The 26,764-nt window shown below is 44.7% G+C and overlaps 1 protein-coding gene across 3 annotated transcripts in view; it reads right to left on the bottom strand.

Annotated features, from left to right (window-relative positions):
* Positions 1 to 5,096: 5,096 nt before the first annotated feature.
* TOP3A (topoisomerase 3alpha) overlaps positions 5,097 to 26,764 on the bottom strand; it is a 197,281-nt gene continuing 175,613 nt past the window's right edge. Inside the window, exons 20-25 of one of the 3 annotated variants that reach the window (XM_087372511.1) lie at positions 8,219 to 8,290; positions 6,745 to 6,819; positions 6,537 to 6,644; positions 6,293 to 6,404; positions 5,791 to 6,149; positions 5,097 to 5,552 (exon numbers count right to left, since the gene is read on the bottom strand). In XM_087372511.1, coding sequence (XP_087228637.1) covers positions 5,882 to 6,149; positions 6,293 to 6,404; positions 6,537 to 6,644; positions 6,745 to 6,819; positions 8,219 to 8,290 — 635 coding nt within the window. In that variant the 3' untranslated portion in view covers positions 5,097 to 5,552; positions 5,791 to 5,881. Of the gene's footprint in view, positions 5,553 to 5,790; positions 6,150 to 6,292; positions 6,445 to 6,536; positions 6,645 to 6,744; positions 6,820 to 8,218; positions 8,291 to 26,764 lie in introns of those variants that run through there. The other 2 variants (XM_087372512.1, XM_087372513.1) reach the window with 2 other exon arrangements.

Below are 26,764 nucleotides of genomic sequence, written 5' to 3'. Positions count from 1 at the left end.
GCTGCTTGGCAAAATCAATATATGCCGGCTGTGTGGAAGAAAGGGTTGGTTAAACTTCTTCCCAAGAAGCTGCGAGTGATTAGCTGATTGGAGGCCCATTACTTTGATGTCGGTAATATACAAGATCATCACCAAAATGGTGGTTGATCGGATAAAGGAATATTTACATGATGGCCTCTGCACCCAGCACAGTATGGCTTTATTCCACAATGCCATATTACTAATAACATTGCAAATTCTTATGTTGGAATTGAGTATGCTAACTATACAGAGCAGGATGTGCTTATACTACAGGTAGATATTGCAAAGGCATTTGACACCATTCAATGGGACTTCATAGCTTAGACTATGTAGGCTTTGGGATTCGGTCAAAAATTACAGCATGTTATCTTTTGTCTTTATCAGGATAGTAAAGCTGCATGTATTTTCTCTGGAGATTTATTAGAATCCTGGACACTTAAATGTCCAGTCCGGCAAGGTTGCCCTCTCAGTGCTATTTTGTATGCTATAGCCATGCATCCAATGCTTCAGTATATTGATCAATTGGTGGCGACAAATATATTTCATGGGCTAGAAATTCCTGCAAGTCGCACATTGGTGGCTCAAGCTTATGCAGATGATTCCTTCTTCATGCCAAAAAACACTCCAAGTGATCTTTCTTCACTAATGCAAGCTCTTTCTTTGTATGGACTGGCTGTTGGCCTACATATTAATTTTTAGAAATCTTATTTACTGCCTTTGCATACCTAGGATTGGCAAAGGTTGCTATGGCTAGGGGAAATTGTTCAGTCAACTCAATCGATACGTCATCTTGGATATCCTTTAGGTTGGAGCATTACCTGTTGCCAATAGATTGACTGGGTTCTTGCAAAATTGAAGAAAAATGGGAATATTGGAAATTGAAGAAAAATGGGAATATTGGAAATTGGCTAGTTGGCCATTGCATGTCAGACTTCGCATTGTTTAGTCTATTTTGGTGGCTTATATTCAGTTCTATCTGCCATTGATTTTTTTCACTAATAAGGATTTGTCTTCCTTCATGTCCACTATTATGGAAATTTTTTGGCGGTCAAAGCACGGCAAGAAAAGCTTGCGGATTCTTCCACTAGAGAGATTGTGCTCACCCAAATTGCATGGAGGGTTGAATATTCTTAATATACATGTGCACATGCTTCAGTTTCTTCAAGATGATTAGCCTTGGGCAGTTATGATGCATTCCTTGTTGGTTCACATCACTACTCCTGCATTTGGTTTTTGGCAACCCACACAGTGGGATTTTCTTCTGGGCTGTATTGAAGGCACAATCAAAGGAAGCCCTATGGTCTCTCAGATGTTTTTTGATTGGAAGCATATTCTTTCACAATTGGCATGGAATGGAAGAGAATCTTTATAGGGTAACCCTTTGTGAGTGAAGAGCATCCATTGGTCACGAGCTTTCTCTACTCCCTTGGCTTTGCAGGAGCCTCGACACTCTATTTTTCTTAATTCAAAAGGGATTGCAGTTGTTGCAGATGTTATCAAAATGATGATGTCTTTATTTTATCATTCCCTTTGGCTTTTGCAAAATATGGTTTGGGCATGCACTATCGTTCAATATGGTAGGTCATTTCTCGAACGATTCCGCCATTTCAACTAGTATCGCCATTAGAGTTTCGAGATTCCTTTATATTCTTCTATTCATCCTTTGAAGCTATCTCATATCACAGTCTCTTCTGTATATAAAGTTTTGTTGTCACCACCTTGGGTGTCAGAGACAGAGCTAATCAGATTTGGGCATTGCATCATCCACTCAAATGGTGGAGAAAGAGATTAAAGCAGATTTCGCATTCTAAGCTTCCTTTACGCCAACGGGTCTTTTTATGGCATGTTCTTCTGGGCGTTGTACCGTCAGGATAGCTTTTATCTTGCAAATGTATTGCTCTTCCTATCTGTCTCGGTGTTTAGTTCCTCGATAATCTGCATCTCATATCTTTTGGAATTGCTCGGAGACACATAATTTCTTGGGTATTCTTCGCGACAGATTGAGATTGAAATTCTCTCAAGCTATTTTTGGAAAGCAATTTTGGTTGTTTGGGATATATCCCAAATGGCCAAATTTTGCTTTGTTCTTTACCTGGGTTCGCTACTAGGCACTGGACTCTTTGGAAAGCTAGAAATCACAAAGTCTTTGGTGATCCAATATTTTCTACTTTTGTTATTTTTTGTTGTTCTTTGCGACAATTGCTCTTCAATTGTTTGCAAACTCACTGCATAGATCATGATGTAAATTTGTCCTACATGGACATCTTTGCTTGATGTACTATTTTTGCTTACCAGTTTTTTTTTGGCTAGCTATATTGTAACATAAAGAAATCAAAGATTTTATTTTATTTTTTTAAAAACGTGTGTACAATCTTAGATCCTTTCTCCTTTCTTACCGGTTTCCAGATTGGACCTCACAGATCGGCTTATTGATTGGTCTATACATCGCCAGGGTTCTCCTTTACAACCTTTACGCTTGGCTGATATTTCAATGGCTGGTTTATACAAGATTTTGCTACCTTCTCCTTCGATTTCATAGCATGCCAACCAAATGTGGTCTTTTAATCATAATGCCAAATGGTAACATAAAAGATTGCAATGTGGTCCTATAAACCACCACTTCGACAGTAGGTTTTTTAATTATGTGTGCTACTTGGTGTCTTTCCCTTTGGCACACTCCTAGCTCGTCAACACATTGCTCATGCATTATGCCACAGAGGTTTGGCTCCTAGGGAATCTTTGCTTCATCTTTTTTGGACTTGTCCTGTCACTCAAGATTTCTTTTTGTCCTAGCCCATACAAATGTTGGTTAATGAATGAAGCAAGTCATTCCCTCTTGAAAGGCGCTTTCATGTTCTAGGGTTGTGAACCAATTGCGTATGTCCATGCTAATTTCACTATCATTCCAATCTTTCAAAGTCTTTGCATTTATATCTAGCCATGACTAAGTCATGGCTATTGAAGAAAAACCATAATACATGGTCATATTATAGAGGATGATTTCTGTAATTCAAATGCTCTTCTTGACATTTGCATTTAAGGGATGGTCCTCCCATATTCATTGGTGTCCTTTGGACTTTATATTTGTCATATTACTTCTAAATACCCCAAAGACATTAGACAAGGGCATCTAATTTCTACAAAAGAGAGCATTGAGTGAAAGAAACTCCACATGATATGCTATGCTTATACCAAAGTGTTGGCAACTTGCTTACTTTGCTTAGTTATATTGGGTGTGACTTTATGGCAAGCATGCAAAAGTGGCAAACACATACATTCTCTCGTCTCCCTTGCCATCTCTCATCCATGATGTTTTCTCTTTCCTCTTCCCCCTCTCTCATGCACGATGTTTCTCAAAGACGATTTTGGGCCCCTCACCAAGCTCCTTACATACCCAAACCAAAGGTGTCTTGCTGCCTTCCTTTATTAGGCATTTCAACATAGAGAGCTTCTACTCAAGGAACAAAGACATGCTTTTGATACACAATCCAATCCCTCTTAGAGCATGGTTATTGAGTTTTTCCATTCAGACTGTATGGACCACACAACCCATAGTAGGAGACGCAACAAAGACCCAAAGTCTAAGACACACTAGACATGCAGATTATGCTTGGCGAGCTCCCCTCCTTGTTCAAGCCTCGATCACAGCCCACGAGTTACAATAGCTTTGGTCAAGAGCAAGGTCATCGCCAAGAGACCCATAGACAACTGCTAACGCTCTATCATAGGCTACACACCATCTTGAGGTCAGAGGTCACATTGTACTTACGGGGATTATGATGACACCATTAATGCTACATGATTGTTTTTAAGATTTAGCATTCGACATGGGTGATGATGCTCGCTTAGTAGCTCCTCCATTCTGCCTATTTGTATCAAGTTTTTATTAGTCTCATAGACCCATCGATCTTTCATAGACTTTAATATATAAAACTTTCTCTCTCTCTTTCACTCAATTGAAACCGTTAAATCGATGTATCGAGGATTCAACTAAGGAAAAAATAGATGCCTAACCGAAGAGCAAAGAATTGAGACCGACGCAAGGCAAGGCAAATGAATAAGCAACTCCTTTCAAACGGTCAACATAATCTACGTGCTGTTGAACCCAAGATGGCCATTGCGCTAGATGACAAGGGTGTTAGAAGCTTTGGTGGATGTCAGAGGATGAGAGCGTACATAGAATCCACGAATGTCAAGGTGAAATAGATATGATGTAACGACACCTATCCTTTTAGCAACTAAGTGTGAATGATTGTAAATGCAAGTGGGTAGTACCCACCATGATTGTCAAGGATTCATGTACATAAAGTCCTAGAGTCTTAGAAGTTCAAGTTGCTGTTCAAGAGGTCTATAAGCTATGCACAAGGCAAGCTCTATCCAGCAATGTGAGGCATATCACTCATCACATGCTACCTTCTCTAGAAGCTTTGGCACATTAGGAAACTTAAAATCTCCTATCTTCATATCTCGTCAACTCGGAATTCAATTGACCCTTCCCCAACAAGATTGCCAAAATGTTGACGGTCCAATATTGTTTGTCAATGCCTTCTTGAACATAGCATCAAAGCGCTCATTTTTAAGATTAAGGAATTACTTTGCAGAGCTAAAGCAAGCGTCTAATGAAATCTACCTTGATATATGAGTACTAACAAATGAATGTGACTAATCTTTGTTTGGATGTCCCATGTGTTTGTTGGGTCTCCTCATGGTGCTATTTAATCTCATGTAACCTTCCGCTTCAATCTTTTAAAGATCATTAGTTAACCATGTACCATTAAGTGATTAAGGAAATCATTGTTTTGTTTGAGCAGGTGCAGTCAAACGGTTCCCTTCCCACCCTTCCATAAGTGATTAAGGAAATCATTGTTTTGTTTGAGCAGGTGCAGTCAAACTCTCTGCCTTCCCACACTTCTCCAGGACTAACTAGAGTCGAGAAAAAGGAAAGATATTCACCATTGTTACTGGCTAGAGCCTTTAAAAGAAGAGGAAACCCCAAAGACAAAGGTTTCCATGAAGTTGACCAAGATGCATCAGACCATTGCCTTGAAGTTCACCTCTACAGATATTTTCCACGTTTCGAATGTTATTTGTGCATTTGGTTAACTCTCAAAAATCACATAAAAGGCATCATGAGCAAGAAAACCTAGCTTTGTTCTTTTTGGTGAATAACCTGAGGACTATTCAACAAAGTACATAAAAAATTTTGAGTGCCAGGCAATGATATGGAACAATTGGACGATTCAATGGTAAGACGTTATTCTGAGACGGGATTTCCTCAGAGATGTGAATGCATTCTACTTTGCACAAACAGAATGCCCAAAGAGGACATGAGAATGCCTATACATCACTGAAAGTGAAGCAGGAATTGTTAATCATAAATGCACAAATTGGTTGCAAAGGTATCCAAATGGGACAGATTGCAATGCTGGTCACTTCAAAATACAGTGTGAAGCCATGTTGGCATGGCAAAGTGATATCCCCATTTTCCTGAAGCCCTGGAAAGTCAGTGTAATGCTGACCTCTGATTGAACCTGCATTTTTCCACCACCAGTGATTCTCATCAGGAGTCAGTAACAAAACATAAGCAAAAACATAAAACAGTGTCACTGAGACTGGCCCAGCCAGCGAACCAGAAAGGAATAACTTTATTGGAGTCTCTATTCAACTGAATAGTCTGTGAAAAACATTTTGCTAAACCAGAGCAGAATAAAATTATCTATGGGGTTTCTAATAGTTACTTCGATTCTAAAAATCACAAGGATCACTTACCTCCTTAAGGGCCTAAAATATATTGTTACTGAGTTTAGTTGTGATGCAGGCGCATTCTTTAGCCTCGGAAGTCTGGAAAGAGTGACGAAATTTATGCATTCCGATTTGGACAATTATTGGCCCAATGAGAGCTATCTCCACATTTGTAGCAGTTTCCATTACCAACAGTTTCACCAGTGGCTCTCACAAATCCACCACCTATTCCTGCTACCCCCCTTCTAGCTCTGCTTGCTCTTCCTCCACAGGACTCATTGGACAAGGCATTTCTACGAGATCTTGTCTGCATATTTTCCGTCCTTTGAGCAAACTCGGCGTTACCCAGGTCTACTGGACTATGTAAACCTGCTGAATGTTCCCACCTAGAAAACGGACATACAGAAAAGAGGTAAGGGTACAAAGGTTATGTTATCCCTGCATAAAAGCATAGGTGGCAAATAAAGAGATCCATTTTCCAAAGTAATATAATCAGCATAATTATGGAGGACAAAGGACAGGTGCGCACAAAAAGAAGTCACAATTGTTGGATGGACAGCGGAAGAAGTGCCTCCCTTGATTGTTCTCTGTCTGGGCCGTGAGCAGAGTACATATTTCTTGACAATAGCACATTACAGCCTCTATCCGGGGGGGATCAGCAATAATTCACATCAGAGCATTCTATGGTGGACCCAAATCCAAAAGACATTTTAAGACATGTTATAAACTCGACAGTTGTAAATAAAATCTTATGTGTTGGTACTTTCACTTACGTGTAGATTGATTTGCTGGCCTTTGGTCTTGGTATATTCTCCTCCTTTCTTGCTGCCTTGAAATACCTTGGCCATTGCTTGATGCTCTAGTGCCAGACTGCCCTCCACCTGCCCATGCATAGCACATATAACATGATACTTCTGAAAATTCAGCTCCTAAACTGCAATGCCAGATTCTACAGCTGATGTCTATAATGAATCTTTAAACCTGTCATACTACGAGCTCCAGTTCCACAAATTTCAATCAATTCCTTCAATATAGCATCACAACCTCCCACACAACCTGCAAGAGATTCATAAAAATGGTTAATGATAGGCTTTTCTATCATTGAAGATTTACCTGAGTAATGATAACATTGACATGCCAATTGTTGGATTTAAAGCACATATATACATATATATATCTCGCATGGACAATATGTATGTATGTACATACATACAAAGGCAAGTATATATAAATGTATAAATATAAATCATAATCTTTAAAAGAAGAGAGAGAGAGAGAGAGGGAGAGATCCATGTGAAGAGACATGGTAGCTAGCTAGGAACGGAATGGAAATATGGAAAGCATAATGAAAGGCAAAAATGGAAAAGGAAAGAAAGTAGAACTGCTAGGCAACAACCAAAATACTCACAATGTATTGATAGCTTGATGTTGACTGATGTGTTTTAGACAATAGACAAGTACAACACTATATATAGTGCCACTAGACTCTAGAAAGTCACAATGTCTATGGGATATCTCCCAATATGACACCTGGCATGTCTAGGACTCACTAGACTATAAAACCACACCTAGACCACCTAGAACACTCATTTTTGACTCACATTGGCTTCATATTCCAACACCATGCACGCATAGACATACACATAGAAACACATACACACAGTTATGGAAGCAATGGCATTATAAGCTACAATCTCCCACAGATGTTCTGTCCATAGGATATTCATGGTTGTCAGGATTATCAAGATGCATGCAATCTTGATAGTCTGCTGTTCTGCTTCCAGTATGAGCAAAAGGCAATTTGAAACAGGTGATGAAAGACTGCTGTTCCTTTTAAAAAAAATTGAAGGGCGAAAGAGGGGTTGGGGACACCTGCCATTTCTCTCTCTAGTTTTGGCTAAGAAGGCTTTTCATTCAAATAAATGACCTCAAATAGCTCACCTCTGCTCTTACTGCAAGCAGTTCCCTTTGAGAAATAAATTTATATTTGCAGGTTGCAAAAACAGAGCAGCAAAATCGAAGCACAGTGAAACAGAGAAGATTGACGCACATAGGTCTAGTCATGGTCTTTCTGGCAAAAATTCAAAACTACTGTCGTGACAGTCTGTAGTGCATGATAAGAAGCCTAAACTCTTCCCTTGGGACAACTTGTCAGAAACACCTGATCAGGCTTAAAACACTTCCTCTCCTTCCATTTTCTCCCACTTGTAAAATTTTGGTTTTGACTACCCGGTTTTTGTTTCTCTTAGTGCATATTCTCTGGAGACTGATATTTGCAATGTCCTTTCATTATACGTGGCTGAGTCAGGTTCTTTTTGGATTGTGACCAAATAAGATTGTCTTCTTGAAAATATAACTGGCTTGCTAAAATACTTGCATTGGCATATTAATGAATCAGCCGATAAGGTTAGATTCTAATGTATGTTTTCCACAGGGAAATGAAAACACAGCTCACCTATATGTTCAGAATTGTATTGAGGAGGTATTTCTGTCCGTCGAAACTTGAAATGTATCTTGTACACAGCTCCTGCAACACCTCAAGGAAAGTATGGTTAAAAAATCGCTGTCTCTTTGAAAATATCAAGCAAAGATATCGTTTCAATTCAAGAGACTTGTGACTGCCACACCATCAGAACTTTTGATTGGTCTTATCTTCTTTCCTATAGGTAGTCTTGTCTCTTATCTTCTAACATCATTTCGGAGTTTATAACAGGAGTTTTTTTGGTTCAAAGAAGTGACACCCTTAACCCTGAATAGCCATCCACAAACATTGATTAGATAGGGATGTAACAACTACTGTACGGCAGGATAATTTTCTAGATAGCAAAAAAGACTTTACCCAGTCCCTCTTGAGAATTTGGAGGACTCGACAACTTACAAGAAACATACTGAAGAGATATCCCATGGAAGTAAACTCAGTTCATTCTCAGTAACCCCTCAGTCGCCTTACTGGATGGATGGGGAGAGAATGTAAATAGAAACTCCAAATAAAAACCTACAGTCATATACAAACAATAGGAAAGAAACTATAGCTATTCATGTTACCTCTGTATTTTAAATGATTCTTCAAATATCTTTGAATTTACTTTGTAGCTGAAATTCTTTTCTGGTTCTCTATGTTTTAGAAATATTCAACGAGCAATATTTGGAATGTAGACATGCAATTTCTAGTATGTATTAACATATGTATTAACATAGTGCATTTTCAATGAAAAAACTTTTACTAAGTAAGAAAAAAGCCCCAAGAAGAAGTGCTTATGCCAAGAGTACACCATGCATAGCATGAAAAAGGCGCTGCTGTTTCTGCAACAGGTGCTGCTGCTTTTGCAGAGTTTAACCACTTGCTGCGATTTTGAACCGGGCAGTTGCCTCAATCCTGGAGGAGTTTTGCTGCAGGGTGCCTCAGTTTTGGAGGAATTCGACCTGTTTTCTAATTGGTTGAACCATTTTCTGGAGGTTTCTTTGCAGATAAGAAGCTTCAGCAGCCATTCCAGGTCAAGTCGCCAAAGTTTGTGACGTTTTAGAACAGATTTGATGTCATTTTCAGATCCGTTTGACTTCCCTTGCTGGTTGACCTTGTTGGTGACTGTTTTGTGTTTTTGGAGCTGTCGCTTTGTTGTTTTGGACTTGTTTCAGTCAGTTTTTCACAAGGACAGGGCGAAGCTTGCACTCCTGCGTGCATTCTATTGGGCAGCTCATTTTAGCCCTTTGGGCCTTTTCCAATGCACTAGCCTCCTCTTTGCTCCTAGGCACTTACCCCTACGAGCATGGCTAATGATTTAACCCCCCTAACGTGCATGGAGCCTCATAGCGTCCTAGTCGTCTCAAAGCCTGATCATCAAAGAACTCAACAGCTAATCCTTTATCAATTCCACATAACATAGCAATCCATTATTTACACATTACCATTGGTCTCTCTAAGGAATTTTCGTCACCGACCCATCTGAAGTCATGCTACGTTCCAACATTGCTTCTTTCTTGAAGCATAAGAATCCTCAATGATAAAATTTGGGAATGCTCTCCGGATCTGGTAAACGGATTCCCAGAAAACCTTAAATGGAGGAAGTAGCAATCAGGACCATGGGCATCTTCCGGTTTTGAACAATAATTTATCCTCGGTCTAGGATTCTTGCTGGCTTGTGCTCTGCATTTTCCTCTAGTTCTTGTAACATAACAATTTCATCAATCAAAGAATCAATTGGTTGTGAAAATAGGTTTAACAAAGACACGTGAAACACTGGATGCACCTTGTAGCCTTGTGGTAGTTCTAGCCAATAGACAAACTTGCCTATTCTCTTCAGACATAACCATGGCCCATAATATTGGGGTGATAACTGTAGGCGTTGTCATGTAGCTAAGGATGTAGTGTGTGAAGGAATCATGGAAAAACTCTCTCTCCTTCAATTCTCTAAAGGATCTAACCTCATCCACATATGTCTTGGCTCTATCCATAGCTTGGTGGATGTTTGATTTAACTAGTTGCAACATCGTCCACATTCGGATTATATATTCCATGGCACTTGGCACATTTTGTGGAACTCCCATTGCACTTGAATTAGCTCATCTAAATCCATAATTCAATTTCGACATGACTCATTTCTATGGATGAATGCTTTCTATCATTATAGACAAATTCTAGTAATGGCAACCACATGTTGCAAGAACTTTGCCTCAAGGAAACATATGCTCTCAACATATCTTCCAAAGTCTAGTATACTCTTATTGCAGTACCATTCGTTTCACAATGATCCCCACTAATCATTTCCAACTTACTCCTAAGTATATTAAATATAGCAGGCCAAAACTAACTAGTAAATATGTATCCTTGTTTGATACTATGGATTTTGGTAATCCATATAGACAAAATGCGTTATTTAGAAATGAATTTGCTACTTGAGAATACATACTAACTCTCTACTCGGACATCTTAGTAAGACGGCCAACACCACAACACAAGGATAGAATCATACCCTCCTTGTGTCTACGGCAGATCAACTATATGTCCATGGAAATGCTCCCCTATCTACCTGAGGATATTACCAATGGTTGTCAAAGGTCAGGTGCCTTTGCCCGTTCTGCCTTACTAACCTAGCATAAGAACATCTTGTAGCATATTCACAAATATATATTTTATCTTTGGAAAAAAAAATCACGCCTTATGAGCTCATGTCTTTTCAACTCTTGGATGTCCCACACATTAGCTATCGTGGCAAGGGCTTGCATCAAGTTGCTGCTGTTGAGCAGCCACGCTGCTCCTTGGCTACCCTGTTACTCCGCTCCTTTTGCAGCCCATTCACCTTCCCCTGCCGCGCTCTACTCCTGCTGCCTTCGCCTCCCCGGCCTCTTCCGCCGCCCGCTCCTCCTCTTCCTCGCCGGCTCCCCTCCCTCGCCTCCTCTCCGCTTCTTCGTCTTCTCCTTCCCTCCTCCTCTCCTCCCTCCTCCTTTTCTCCGCTCCCTCCTTCTCTTCTGCCTCCCCGCCACTTCTTCAACCTCCTCGCCTTCTCGTCCCCTCTCCTCTTCCGCCTTCCGCAGTCCCCCCTCGTCTTCCTTGCCCTCCTACTTCCTCCACCTCCGTCCTTGCCCTCTCCCTCCCCTCACCTCTACCTCCCCCTCTGACATTCTTCCTCACCCTCCCTTTTTTCTTCTTCCTCCCTGCAGTGGGAGCATTTGTGTGAAAGAAAACCTTGGTGATGACCCTTGGTTTGGCCAAAGGGGCTCTATGGCAGCACCCTCGAATCCCACAGCCGTTAAGGTTCTTCTTTCCCCAACTGACAAGCGGCAGGTACAACAGGCAATTCAATCCCTCCAAAACAAGGCGATCATGGACAAAATTGTGGGCCTCACGCCTACAAGGTGGCAGGTGCGAGAGTGAATCTAGGCGAGCTTAGCATTAGAGGGTGACCACATCCAGGAGGTCAGCATCTACAGAAGAGGTGTATTCCTCATCCAACTGAGCTGCCCCGACACTGCCTCAACACTCATGGAGTAGAGCCCCATCCTCCTTGGCCCGCATCTAGTGTACCTCTTTCCTTGGTACCATGGCTACAGTGGAGGACATGGACACGACACACCATGTTCTCTGTTTTCCGATTACGCTCCACTTCCGAGGGCTCCCAAAGGAGTATCGAGCCATCCTCCCTCCATTGGTCGAGCATTTGGCACCGTGCTTGAGTCCTCGCCAGAGTCGGCCGCCTCAGTTGTAGCAAATGACAGGGTCCCTAGGATCAACTAGTGGTTGAGAGCCCAGAGTCCCTCCCAAACTTGATCCTCCTGAAGACCCTCGAAGGGGGCACACTTTGCTAGCTGGTGGAGATTGTAGGCAGAGTTTGCAGACCAGAGTCCAGCACCCCCTCAGACAAGAGGGGCAAGAGTCTCAGACCCCCTGGGTGACCCCCTCAGAAGGGGACTGGACCCAGATTAAAAAGAAAAAGAAACTAAGCAAACAGGCTCGCAAGTGCCGCAGATAGAGGGTCAAACGTAGAGAGAGAGAGACAGGGTTGTTCGCGAGGCACCTGAGGAGGAGGAGCAGCAGCAGGAGCGCTTATGTGGAGATCCACCTCCCCAAGTGGAAGGGACCACCACCCAACCAGATGATCCTCCCGTGATGGAGGTTCAACGTTCGCATCCACCCTTGCATCAATAGCGAGTCCCAAGAGTTCCTGATGAGGCAATGGCAAACGTTAGCCAGGCAGCGGCTTAGGAGGAGCGGATCCAGAGCCTCGGTGAACCTGATCAGCAAGGGGGGCCTGTGGTCGCCCCTATTCCCCCCCTCCCCCTCCCCCGGGTTCCCCCCCCCCCCTCCCTCTTCTTGCCCCTCCTGCTATGATCACTCTCACCACCCGCCCCCCTCCCTCCTCCCTCCCTCACCGCCCCCCTCTTCACCTCCGTAGCAGGTTCTTAGCCTCCCTCCCCTCCCCTGCTTCGACACCCCTACTAGCATGCAAGGGTAAGACGACGTCCCCTTCTACTCCCTGATCGCAGCATTAGGTCCATTTGGGGAGGGAGCCAGAGGGACAAGGCTCGTTCCCCAGTCAGCAGGTCCCCACCTCTAGCCTGAGCGTCCCTTACTGCGGAACTTCTAGAGGTTGGGACCCTGGAATTATATGGAGATCTCGGACTCTTATTCTTTACCACTGGAGGTAACGCTTATGGTCCTGCAGCCACGGAAGGGGGGTTTGATTAATGCAGTGGGCTCTCAGACACTCCGTTTGGAGTTTCCAGTTTGCCTCCACAGGATTGGAGAAGTGGACCAGTTTGCCTCCACAGGTTTTTCCAGACCACTGGGCCCCGATCAGCAGACACACAGTTGCAGTGTCTCTGAGATCCGCAGGGCATCATGCACACTGATCTGCATGAGATATTAGACTTGACCATAGGTTTTTACAGCCAGCTCTTTCAGACGAAGAGGATGACTCCAACTGGTATTGTGTCCTGAGAGGTAGTTTGGGATCACGTTCCGATAGTAGTCTCGCAGGATTTATGCAGCAGACTAGAGGAGCCTTTCACGGATGAGGAGCTCTGGGAAACCCTCAAGGCTCTCCCAACCCAGAAGTGTCCTGGTGAGGATGGCTTGACTCCAGCCTTCTTCCGGAGCTTCTGGGAGATTATCTCCACCCCTTTCCGACTAGCTTGCTAGGAGATTTTGGACACGAGCTCCCTCCCTCAGTCCCTGAGCAAGGGGTGGATTTGTTTGATCCCAAAGGGGGGAGATAGGTCAGACATCCGGTAGTGGAGACCGATCACTTTGCTTGATACTGCATACAAGATCCTCGCCAAGGTCTTGAGCTTGTGGTCACGGCCCTATCTTACTAACATCATCCACGACACACAGACCGGGTTCGTTCAGGAGCATAGCATCCTGGACAACATCTTCACGTTCTAGGAGGCAGTGGATTGGTCCAAGGAGTCGTCACAGCCGCTGGCCGTCCTTCTCTTGGATTTTGAAAAGGCCTATGACAAGGTGGAGTGGTCCTTCCTAGAGGGTACTATGCGGAGATTGGGTTTCTCAGACAGATGGGTCACAGGAGTTTCTATGCTTTATGAAGGGAGCTCTAGCCATATGCTTATCGGAGGACACATGGGCGAGGCCTTTCCTCTCTCTTGCTCGGTCCGTTAAGGCTACTCACTTGCTCCCTTCCTGTTCTTGTTCGTGGCGGAGGCTTTGGGCTACTACTTGAGATCACAGGTAGCAGGCCTCACAGGGTTGAGGCTCCCAATCAGACAGGAGAAGGAACTGCTTGACTCTGAGTTTGCAGATGACACGGCCTTGTATGTTGAGGGCACCACAGCGAGCTTGAAGAGAGTCAGGGGAGCCCTAGCTATCTACTGCGAGGCCTCGGGTCCGCACATCAACTAGACAAAGTCCATAGGTTTCTTCATGGTTATAGGACAAAATTTGTATCAAGTTTTTGAGCACTGTATATAGCTGTGGGTAGGCACATAGTTGTACACATCTAGGGTAGGTGTGGGCTTTTGGCATTTGTGGATTTTTCTTTCACAAGCATGATGGACTGATGTATAGTTTTTTGAGACAATAAAGTATGTTTTGCAAGGACTTCATGGGAAATGATGAAATGCAATGTGGTTGTACCAGACAGGGTGTCCAGTGTGTGGTCAAGTGAAATGTTTTTGGGGTCATGTAAAGTCAAGTCATGAAGGGTTTTTTAATATTTTCTTGAGTCAATGTGCACTTGCATGTTACGGGAATTTGATATGTTTTGGTGCCCATGTCAAGGGGCTTTTCATGTGTGTGTACGGGGGTGCATGCAAGCTTTAATGTGCATGCTAATGTGTGTGGGAATTGTGTGACTAAAGGTCCAAAATGTGCATTTAATGTGCCTTGGGGGGATATTTGCATTTTTTAAATGGGAGTGGTAAAATGTCACTGATGAGGTGGCAAATTAGGCTGAGGTGGCTGGACTGGTTGGGAAGGCATCTTGCACATGCAAGGTGGCTACGTGAAAGGATGAAGCGGAGCTTCTGGACTGTGAGCTAGAGCTACGTGAAGATGGCGGCTAGCAGTTGATTTGGTTTTACGTTAGAAGGATCTACGTTGCACAAGGGGGCTCCTTGAAGAGAAGGCTGGACGAAGAGAAAGTCTCTCGTAGATGAAAGAGAGGGTGTGCATAAGCGAAAGGCTGAGCGCATATCAAGTGAAGGCCTATGTACGTGATGGGAGGGGGATTTTTCCGACTGCATGCTTGGCACAAAGGGACTCCAGGTTTGGAAAGGATAAGCTCTGGGTGCTCCGGGGTTACAGCTACGTGGTGAATTCAGATCGAATGGGAGAGAAGCGCTATTTGACGCTGCTGGTGATGCTGAGGAGACCTTGGCGCTGAAGATCTCCAGAGATAGCGAGCTGTTTGTAGTTGGCTGAGCATGGCTACCTCACAAGCCGGACAATCATCGTTTGCACGTGAGCAGATGCAAGAGAGGCTACGAAATATCAACGTTATAGGAAGGAATGTGGGTGATAACAGAAATGATGCAGAGAATGCGTTGTCTGGCTATGATCATATGAAAGGGCTGTTGCTGGAGGTGTCTCCCGTTGGGTTTGTGTGTGATTGGTGATGAGCTATGGATTAGTAAAGCTTGAGGCGTAGCTGTGTATCGTTTTCTGCTGGCTGAAGGACTGTTGGCGATGTGAAGTATGAGCGTGGAGTACTCTGTGGGTAGGAGAAGGATACATACACTGGAAGTGGATTTGTAAGGCAAACATGGTTGATGCGATCTGATATTCCAGTCCCTTTCACTCTTTGGTCGTTGACTGCAGATTTGGGGAGAGTTACGAGCTGTTGTCCTTGATCGAAGCTTAGGAGTTTTGGCTGTGGGTTTATAGTATTCTGAGGCTGACTGTTCTCTGATTTTTGGGGGGAAGTTCAGTTCTAAGTTTATCTGTTTCGGGCTGTGTAGTCTTTTGTCTCTCTTTGAGTCTGTGTGATCCATGTTCAGTCAGTTTTTTTTTTGTGGGGGTTTGTCTCGGTGCCTATTACAAAGACACATACTCTGGAATCTGGTTCATAAGCTCATCATCTACGAGCCCACATTGCAGCTAATCCCTATGAAGTCTCACCTATCTGACGTGGAAGCACATAATTCCTGGTTGTCTTTCCTTTTTTTCCCTTATCAACGGGCTATGAGGAGACACAAGAGATTCGCGAGTGGGAGAGTGACTTTTGCTTCAGATGGATACCGTGGGGTCAGACAGCGAGATACCTCGGATGCCAAGTTGGTATCGACATTATAGCACAGCAGCAGATCGCCCCGGTCCTTGAGAGTGTTCCGACGCAAGCTTCTCTACTGAAGCTCAACCAAGCTCTCCCTAGCAAGTCATGCCTTAGTGGCAAACCAGGTCCTTGCCACGGCCTGGTATATCGCCTCCTGCTAGTGTTGCTTTCACAAAGGATGCATTGGGTGTTGGAGTATGAAGCCAAAGTGATTCTAAAATGAGTGTTCTAGGTGTGTTTTATAGTCTAGTGAGTCCTAGACATGCCACGTGTCATATTGGGAGATATCCCATAGACATTGTGACTTTCTAGAGTCTAGTGGCCATAGTTAGGGAAAACGGGGAAACGGGCAACGGAAACGAAAACGAAAACGAAAACGGAAACGTTTCAAGATTTCTGGGAGGGCTGAAACGGGGAAACGCCAGGTCAGCAAGGGGGGGTTTAGAAAAGGGGGTTTTGAGATGAGAACACACACATTTAGAATGCTACAGCCTACAGCTTGAAAGAGAGCCAAGGGTTGAAAGAGAGGGCTGAAACTTGAAAGTGGGGCCTGAAAAAGGAGGGAATAGAAGGCTGAAAGAGAGGTCTGAAAGAGGGGGCTGAAGGAGGGGGCTGGAGGGGAGTAGATGATGACGGAGGGCTGAAGCAGTTTGCAGGAGAGAAAGGAGAGGAAAGAAGTGAATGGGGCTCAAGGAGGGCTGGAAAACCTTGAGGATGGAGAGAGTATGAGGCCGAAGGAGTGGAAGGAGGCCAAAATCGAAAGAAAAGAGACCAAAAACAGGGCTGGCGGCGGATTTCGCGTCATTTTGGAGACCTACCAGCCTGTGTTGTCTGAAACGGCCCGTTTCAGCTCTGAAACGCGTTTCACGCTGGCTGAAACGTTTCAGCCAGCCGTTTTAGGGTCCTGAAATGTTTCAGACTCTGAAACGCGTTTCTCTAAAACGGCGTTTCAGACCTGGCTGGGCTCTAAAACGCGTTGCAACGTAACCTGTGCTAGTGGCACACTATATAGTGTTGTACTTGTCTATTGTCTATCACATCAGTCAACATCAAGCTATCTACATGTGAGTATTTTGGTTATCATTATCATTTCTTTCATTTTCTTTCCATTTTGCCTTTCCATTATGCTTTCCATATTTCCATTCCGTTCCTAGTTAGCTTGGCATTCTCCTACCGCCACGTCTCTTCATATGGTATCAGAGCCATGTTCCTAGCCCTGCTCTCTCTTTCTCTTTCCCTTTCCCTTTCCCTTCCAAAAGGTTGAGATGAGGGAGGCCAATGAAGCTACTCTACCTCCTCCTCCTTGGAAGGCTGCCCTCTTCTCTCCTTCCTTGAGCTCTCTTCTCCACGCCATGATCTGCCACCTCTCATCGACTCATTAGGAGGAATAGAATTTGATAGAAGATTTGGAAGTGCTGATGAATCAATTGAATGGCCTCTGATGTGTCAGCTCCTAAAGAGTTGTCACCTTTTTTCAACACAGGGATTTCTTCCTGTGCCCTCTTTCTTCTGATTAGCTTGAAGGTTTCTTTGGTTGGCCTATTGATTTTACCTGCTCACCATTTCCTAAGGTAAGTTCTGGACTCATTGAGCTTTAATTGCTCTTGCGTTCTTTTTTTTCTTTTTTCAAACAAAAGTTGCTCTTGCATTCTTAGGTATCGTTTGCCTTGTAGTAGCTCTTCTTGAGCTCTGGAGTCCCCTAGCCTGGCTGACCTCTCCAATTCATGGTCTCTCTTATTTTGTCCATTCGTCGTGCTTTGATCTTGGCCCTGTCCTTTCTTGCTTGCATTAGAACTTTTTGGGCCCTCATCACTGCCTCTAGCCACGAAACCTCAGCGGGTCTTTGTTATGTGAAACATTCCTTCCAAATATGACAAATCCTTTCCTATATACTCCTAAGACCAAAGAGTTTTGGATCAGCCTTGTTTAAACCAAGAGATGGACGGCCTCCCCAATCCAAAGTCACATTGGAGTGTGATAGGTTTATGGTTAGAGAGGGAGAGAGTAGGGTGAATCTGATCAATCAAAGAGGACACCTCACTCAACAGGTCCTGGGAAAGATAATTTCTATCTAGTCTGGCCTCTCTTCTATTGAGACTTGTTTGACTGTTGCACCAAGTGAAAAGACCCCCTTTACCCGTATCAACCAACTATAGCTTCTCCTTGACATTCTCCCATGCATCTCTTTCTGAACCTTTGACAATTGAGCCTTTTCCAACCATCTGTCCTTGCTGGATTCAACCATTTCTCTTTCACCAATTGCATCTAGTGATCCCAGGTGATCTTCATGTCCTTATAGCTGTTTGAGGCATAGATAGATGTAAGAGTGAAGCACTGCCCTTTCACAGGGGAGGGGCCTTGCGCACCCATCTGCATCATAGGAGGCTTAGGAGTGGGAGGGATCTAAGGCTTCGGTTTATTCTTCTTCTGGGGGCAATTCTTCACTACGTGACTTGCAAGTCCACACGGGAAACAAGAATTAGGAAGATTATTATAAAGAAGTTCTTCTTCTCTAAAAACACTTCCATTATGAGGATCACCAAAGAGCTAGGCAGATCCTCAACTATATCCATCTAGATGCAGATCTGAGGATTCCCCCTAGGATTTATGAAGTTTTTGGCTTCGATCCCGAACACCTTACCCAATCCCCTACAAAGGGCAGGGAGTGGGTTACAGAGGGACAAACGTAAATTAGGCAGTTCAACCCAAATGGGAATTTTAGTGGACCTTGGATTGTCTAGGGAAGTTGTGAGACCACCATGAAAGATACAAAGCTAGGTTTCAAATGGTCCATAGCCCATGTTGCAAAGCTCTTGCTACCATGTCGGCCCTTTCAAAAAGGAAAACGAAATGCCCCTTCCTGAGGAATCTAACGTTGGTAACAACTAGCCCCTTCTGTCAACTAGTTGGTTCGAATCAAAGTTTCAATCACTGTCAAGGGGGTCTTACTCCCCGACAAAAACCCGACCAACGCATGTCTGCTTAGCCACTCCATTTGATGGCTTCGTCTCGTTCCAGTTCCTATGTGAAGAGTCTGGGGGGCATGTGTGCTTTGTGCTTCCGCCTCGACTTCAGTTGCTTTGGTAATCTATCGTTTATCCTCTCTCTGAACAACTTCTTTGTTTCTTGAGGTGCGTTCGCTGTCGGCTTCTTGTTCAACACCTTTGTTAGTGGCGTTGTTGCTGGGCTCACCTGTGCTTCCTTCTCCGCTCCCTCAGCTTCAACTTATTTTCCTAGGCGGGCGAGAGCTGAGGTCTCCTCTAGGAATCTCGATCGAGCGGAAGGGAGAAGAACCCTCTCCTAGCAGTTTGTGCTACTGCCGATGTGTGAAGATTTTTGAAAACCCCAAAGTCATCTTGTACATATGTACATGTGTGATGTTCAACTTGTGTGTGTATCTGTTGGCATTCAATCAGATTTTGTGGAAGCAGCTTTTGAGTACAGCATGGTATCAAGTGTGACGGTGTTGAATGGTGTGCCTAAGGTTGAAATATAGGCATTAATGGCCTTGGTCTAAGTTTTGGGGGAAACTTTGAGAGTGGTAAAAATGTAAGCATGAGGTGGCTAATGAAGGGTGACGTGGCTGGAATCAAGAAAGGCAAGCATGCAACGTGGCTATGTGATGAGGAAAGAGGAGCTTCTAGATCGACGACGAAGTCACGTATGTGGAGCTTGGGCTTGGAAGATTTTTTGGGGGGAGAAGGTTTCGTAGGAACATGGAGGAGGACGTAAGTTTTGGTCGTGGGATTTTGGGGATTGGGCGCGCTGCTCACTGGTGGGCTGTTGCTTTTGAGAGAGCAAATGGGCTTGCACGACTGTCGCATCGCTCCTGTGTAGGCCTGGAGTTTGTACTCTGTGAGAAGAGAGTAGCTGCAGTGTAATAAAGGGAGTAAGTGGTACATCTTGAAGGGAGCAGGGCTCTATCACTTGCCGGCAGACCGAGAGTGCCCAAGAAGAAGGCTCACCCTCATAAAACATATGGGGCCCAATAAGGGATAACCATGCGACCCATATGTTTTCAAGCATGGTTATCCCTTTGAAGAAAGGGAAAGTATGAAAAATGCTGAGTATCCAAGCAACCCCTTTTCAAACAGTCTTCGCCTGACTGCAGTCCCAAAGACAATGTCACATTGACTCCTCTGCAAAATGACAGCGAGGGCAAGTGGGATCAGTCCCAAATCGTGATCTCCACTAATTCACTGCAATCCCTCCATAAATAGAAAGCCAAAAGAAAAGAGTGATCTTTCTATTCCTGAGGGATTTTCAGAGCCTCCTCCAGAAATTCCTACGCAAATCTGCGGTGATGAAGAAGCTGTCCCAATGGGGGGCTCTGGAGGAAATCCAACCCCTACTGCTCATCTGAAATCTCCTGGCATTACCAACCCTGAAACGAAAGAAGGGAATCCCCCTCTCTCGGTGCCCATGATCTATCCACTCCCACTCTCCTAAGTCCCACTGCAAGCACCTGATAGGTGCACCTCCATATAACCACAATCTCCAGGATCCCAGGGCCAAGAGCAAAGGGTTAGGGTCTAAGTACCACTACAAGCCCGCTTCATGGTCCACAAAACCAACAATCCTAACAGGCTGAAAGACAACCTCTAAAAGGATATCATCCGTGGATCTAGAGAGTATACCTCCATCCCCAACGTCAAAGACCAGCGCATCTTCCTCGAGACCTCAAAGACCGATCACCTGTAGAGGAACTGCCATCCTCGAAAAAGCTTCCATTCAAGTAGTGGAAATAATAGGCATCTCAACTATCCATTCCACTGGGATGGCTGTATCTATCTGCTGAATCCTGCGTGCTACCCCTCTGAGGTGACTCACTGACTGTAGTCTCTGATCCTGAGGTAGCCTAATAAATGCCTTCCAAGTGCCTACTGTCTAGGTGGGGCCTCTCTCCCATCTAGACCATTGCATGTAATGGGAGGTGCACAATGGTCTGCCATGCTCATCAAGTATACTATCGTTCCAAATGATTGGCTGCCTATCAATCTCTTCAAGGGTAGAGGGCAGATCCCTCCGAAGAGTGTTCTTGAAGCTCCCCCAAGCTTTCAGGATGGCAATCATGAGAGGAGAGGCAGGAAATCTGAGAGGGACGGAAGTAAAAATCCAGTGAGGGCTGTCCATCCAATCATCTCCCAAGATAGGTGTGCAAGCCTGAATGCAAGCCCTGCACTGCAAGTCCGGGTCAATGATATTAAGGCCCCTTCACATGTAGGGAGAATAATGGTCTCCCAGGCCACCCTCGCTGCAACATCTGCGCGCCATTAAGTCCACTCCATAAAAAATTCCTGACTTGTCTAATGAGCTGAGTGATGCAATCCCTAGACCGGCACCAACAAGAACACACAAACCAGGCGGTGGCCAAAAGAACCTGGTTCACTATGACAACTCTAGATACAAGGTCGAGTTTGGCTGAGCACTAAAAAATTAGCTTTTTCCTTATACTCTCCAGTACTGGGGCAAACTGCTGTGCTGGAGATATGCCCAATCCTACCTGGCATCCCAGATATCTGACCGCAACACCCCCCTGAATCTAGGAAAAGCCAATGTCAACTCCCTAGCCTGGAGTGTCCTCATCACTAATCCAAAAGCCAAAGGATTTATGCTTGTTAATCTGTGCCCTTGCAACTGAACAAAAGATATCCAAGGCTGTCCGGAAAGAATCAAGTGATTGCGAAGAGGCCTCAATAAAAATAGCACTGTCATCAACCAACTCACAGTCAAGAAGCTCCTGCTCCTATCTCAAGGGCAATCTCAGCCCATAAAGATCAGCATGAGATCTAAGGAAGATACTCATAGCTTCTGTCACAAAAAGAAAAAGGAAGGGGGCTAAAGGGCATCGCTGACCAACTGACCTGGAAATCTGAAACCTTGCCCCTCCAATCAAAACCTAGCTGTGGGCTGATATGTAAAGGCAGGCCACCCCTCTAATCCATGCATCTGAAAATCCAAATCATAGAAGAGTGCCTTGAAGAAAACCCCAATCTACTCGGTCATAGGCTTTCTCAAAGTCCAAGAGTAGAACTGCCAGCCTCTGCCTGCTCACATAGCCCACTCTGTGGCTTCCCAAAAGGAAAAGATATTATCAAATATGCTCCTGTCATGCACAAAACCTGTTTGAGTATCATGGATGAGGTCTGGAAGAAGGGGTTGCAATCGGATGTTGATTGCCTTAGCAAGCATTTTGTATAGAGTGCCCAAAAGAGCGATGGGTCTCCAATGGGATAAAAAATTGATGTTGCCACCTTTCGGGATAAGGTGCATGAGTCCCTCGATCAGTGAGTCAGGCATCTCAACCGAGTCCCAAATGCCATGTAGGGCTGAAGTAATATGATCACCTATCATATCCCAAAAGGCTATAAAAAAAGATGGAGTAAGACCATCGGAACCAAGGCACTTGCCCTTATGAAGGGCGGAGAGAGCAGTCCTCATCTCTGTGTTGGTAAAGCGTGCATCAAGTGAGCATATCATCTCCGGTGTGACTAACACAGGTACACTTTGCCAAACTACATCTCTAGCCACATCTCTCACATGTATGTCAGGATCTGCATAAAGAAGGGAGGCAAAAAAATCTGTTGCAAAGTGCATGACGGTATTCGGATGAGACTGCAAAACACCGTCAGAGTCAATAAGCTGCTTGACACTCTCTCTACTATGTCTGGGACCAGGTGTAGAGAAAAAGTGTTTATTGACTCTCCCTCCCATTTGTATCCAAAAGGACTCCTGTGCATGAAAGGCATACTCTGCTCTCTGATCAAGCAATGTCTACAAGTGAGCCCTTGCTGCAATAAGGCGCTCTTGTATCCAAGCATTTGATGGTCGTCTCTGCCCCTCCCTCTGCAAGGCTGCCAATTGCCCGCGAATACCAATCTTCTGCCTGAGTACCTCACCTCGCCGAGCACTAGCGATAGAGTGATAAAAGTTGTTGATACTGGCAAGTGCTGTGACCACATGTGAAGGATTGGCCACCCCCCTGCGAGTGAGAAACCGAGATCCTGACACTGTGAGACCGTCCTCTCAGATGGGACTCTGAGATAGACAAAACTACCGAAAAATGGTCGGAGGTGGAAACACCAGGTACAATGCAAACTGTCCCCCCTGTATCAAAAGCCCAATCATCCACATAGAATCTGTCAATCCGAGCATGTATAGGCATCTGCACCCTACGGTTTGACCACAAAAACAAAAGTGACTGAGACTAAATATGAAATGCATCATCTGATCAAACATCTCTGCCACTGAACCTAAACAACAAGGCATCCCAAGCTACTCTCTCGAGGGAATGAATCCCATCTTCTCTGCCCCCTTGCTTATCGGATGGTACCTCAACCATGTTGAAGTCACCTCCAATAATCCACGAATCTGCAATGTCAGCCCATGAGAGCAACTCTTTCCAAAAAAGAACACGGTCCCCTCTATTGTTCGGAGCGTAGAGGTTGAGGAAGCCAACCTTACGTCCGTCAATTAAAAGTAAAATCCACTGGGCCCTGGAGGAGGTGATGGTACCGTGTCCAATGAGCATCCAATGAGCAGACGGAGAATAGAATCTGAAACTGATATGCATGTACCTCCTCTGGTTCCCAAGGCAAGAAGCCAAAAAGTCCGGCCTGAAAGCAACTTACCTGACTTGGAGCAATCTCTAGCATCCAGTTTGTGTTCTTGAAGAAAAAGACTGTCTAGGGAACGATATGAAAATGATTCTTGATCAATTGTCTGCGACGGCGATGAGGGATGCCGCCCAATCTCTGTATATTACAACTGGCTATCCTCATCGGCGGAAGGAACCCTCCACCGGAGCTGACCTCCTGCCATACACACGAGGTCCAAGAGGAGGAAAGTCCACACGTGAGAGAGAGAAAGATCTCTCAATAGGAATGCCAATAACTAGCTCCCCGAAAGTGAAAGGTACAAAATCATCGTCTGGGAGGTCAGAGAGGTCCTCAAGAGCGGAAAAGGAATTCCACTGAGCCAGTCCTTGGGAGGGGGTCTGAAGGATTCCTACCGAAGCAGGGAGAGAATGTAAGACCCCCTTCCCTCTATCCACGTAAGAAGGCACTTGTACTCGATTCTGATCAAGAAGTGTTGTGGACGAGGTGCCAACAACCTAGGCTGCTAAGGGAGGTACAGCCTGATCCTGGGGTGGAGTGGAAGAAGGCTCCTAAATGCTAGGCTCCAAGGCGTTAGCCTCCCGAGTCTCCAAGGGAGATGCCTCCGAAGCGGTGGAAGTATGATCTGAAGTAGAGGGCCTAACCCACCGTGGGCCAAAGCTGATGCGGGGTGCAGGAGGGACTTGAGTAACCCTAGAAGGAGGGGGAGCTCGTGTTTGAGGCAGTGCCTGTGGAGCGGTAGGTCTTGCTCTTGCTCTCTGTCGTAAGCTAGTACGAGCTGGTTGCATTCTGAGCCTCTTTTTCTTCTTTGGCAATCTCTGGCAAAGTGCCTCGAGGATCTACAAATCTTGCACTGGTCCTGTCGACCTATAACCTCAAATCTCTGACGGAAGAATGACCCATCGGGTCGTTGTAGCATGATGTGGTCATCTGAAATATTAGGGTCCTGGACAATGGCCCTAACCTTGGGTACCCCATCCATCCTGACCACCTCAAAAGCCAAAGAGGGCTCGCCAGGAAGAGGGGGGATCTCTTCTACCACACCAAACCTCTTGCCAATAACTGAAAAAAGCCCGTGATAAACTGAGGGGAGACCAGGGAACCTGATGAAAACAGAAACTCCCTTCTTGTCCTCTTCAATTGGGTCAAAGATCAGTTGAAAGAGAAACAAAAAAATCCTCCTGTAGTCTAGAAATAGAAACCTGACCTATAGTAAGTCTCTCGTAACGTCCGAGGAATCTAGGCACACTTGAAAGAAAGCTGGTCCCAACAAATGAACATCCTTAAGATGGGGGACGAGCTCCTAAGGAAGCGCTGCAAGCATCTAATCTCTAGCCTGTGATATGAAGGGGTGTGAACCAAAGATGCGTGCGAAGAGAGTCCTGGAACACTCATGCTCCAAGTCCTTTTGCAACTGCTACAGCTCATCTTTTGAAAATGTGACGATTATCGCAGCCGGTATATGCGTTAACGGATTGACTGAATGGATGCCCATTCGTCAATCGAGGTGGGGAAGGCCGACTCAAACACACACAAAAAACTCTGTCCGCTTTCTTGATGCCCAGGAGACCCCCAAAAAACGGGGGTACACCTGAAGGAAGAGGGTGAAGGAAGAAGGGAGACATGAGAGAGAGCAAGTCAAAAGAAGAAGGGGCTAGGTTGAAGAAGGAGGAAGGTTGAAGAAGAGGGGAGCTGGAAGGAGGGAGAGGGAGGGAAGCAAGGGAGAGAAGGGAAAGGGATAGCAGGAGGAGAGGGGAAGGAGTGAAGAGGAGAGGAAGGGGAGAAGAGCAGGAGGGGAGAGGAGGAGAGGGAAGGGAGAGGAGGAGGTGCAAGCAGCAGCGCGGGAGAGGGGAGCGGGAGAGCACAACATTCTGGGTATCCCAAATTAGCAAAATACTTGTCAATTCTGCTGTACCAACTTCTGGGTGCTTGCTTTAAGCAGTAGAGACTTTTCTTGAGATGGTAAACCTTATTCTTCTTTTTTGGTTCAACATAATCTGCTGGTTGTTGCATGTAGACTTCCTCGTCTAGATAACCATTGAGAAATGCATTCTTGACATTGAGCTAATACACATTCCATCTGCTGAGTGTCGCTAGGGATATCAAGAACCGTATGGAATCCATCTTTGCTACTGGAGCATAAGTCTCATCATAGTCTTGACCATATTGCTGTGCAAATCCTTTTGCAACTAGTCTGGCTTTGTATCTTTGAATGCTTCCATCTGAATTGTACTTCACTTTGTATACCCATTTGTTTGCTATGGCCTTCTTTCCTGATGGAAGGTCGCATAATTCCCAAGTATTATTCTTATACAAAGCATCCATTTCTTCATTCATAGCATTTTGTCATTCTCGCTTGTCTACTGCGTCTTCAAAGTGCGTCTTCAAAGTACACTGGCTCTTCTGTAGCCATGATGATAGTCATAAGAGCATAGTTGGTGGTTTCCACCTGAATTGCTTTACCTTTCTGAGCATATGTCAATTTGGCTGAAGGTCTACTTTCCCTAGTAGACCATCTAAGCTACTGTGGCTCTGCTTGGGGTGTTGCTGGCAATTCTTGCTTTTCTTCATCAACCTATTCTATAGATGACAGTGAAGTTGATGCTTCTATCTCCTGTATAGGTGAGTTTTTCCATTCTAATTCCTCATCAAAGATTACATCTCTGGAGATAATGAGTTTGTGGTTGATGGGATCACACAACTTGTATGCTTTGCTTTCTTCACTGTAGCCAACCATGATGTATTTACGTGACTTCGCATTCAATTTTCTGCGATGATCATCATGTATGAGGGCATATGCTATGCAACCAAATATACGGAGATGCCCAATGTGTGACTTGTATCCAGTGAATGCTTCATAAGGAGTCATACCTTATATCGGTTCGGTAGGAAGCCAATTAAGCAAGTAGTTTGCTGTAGCTATTGCTTCTGCCCAATACTGATTCGAAAGATGCTTTTCACTAAGCATTGCTCTAGCACTGTCTGCTAAAGTCCCATTCTTCCTTTCAGTTCTTGCATTCTACTCAGGAGTATCTGCATATGTGAATTGTCTTCCTATGTTGTCACTTCTGCAAAAGTTCATGAATGCTGAAGACATGTATTCACCTCCTCTATCTAATCTCATAACCTTGATCTTTCTGCCTGTCTGGTTTTCTACCA

This window comes from Dipteris shenzhenensis, chromosome 3 (assembly GCF_047967505.1).
Source record: "Dipteris shenzhenensis isolate YYH24624 ecotype China chromosome 3, Dip_SZ_1.0, whole genome shotgun sequence".
Lineage (NCBI taxonomy): Eukaryota > Viridiplantae > Streptophyta > Polypodiopsida > Gleicheniales > Dipteridaceae > Dipteris > Dipteris shenzhenensis.
The sequence above is the reverse complement of the archived record's forward strand: the minus strand, read 5'-3'. Positions and strand labels throughout refer to the sequence as shown.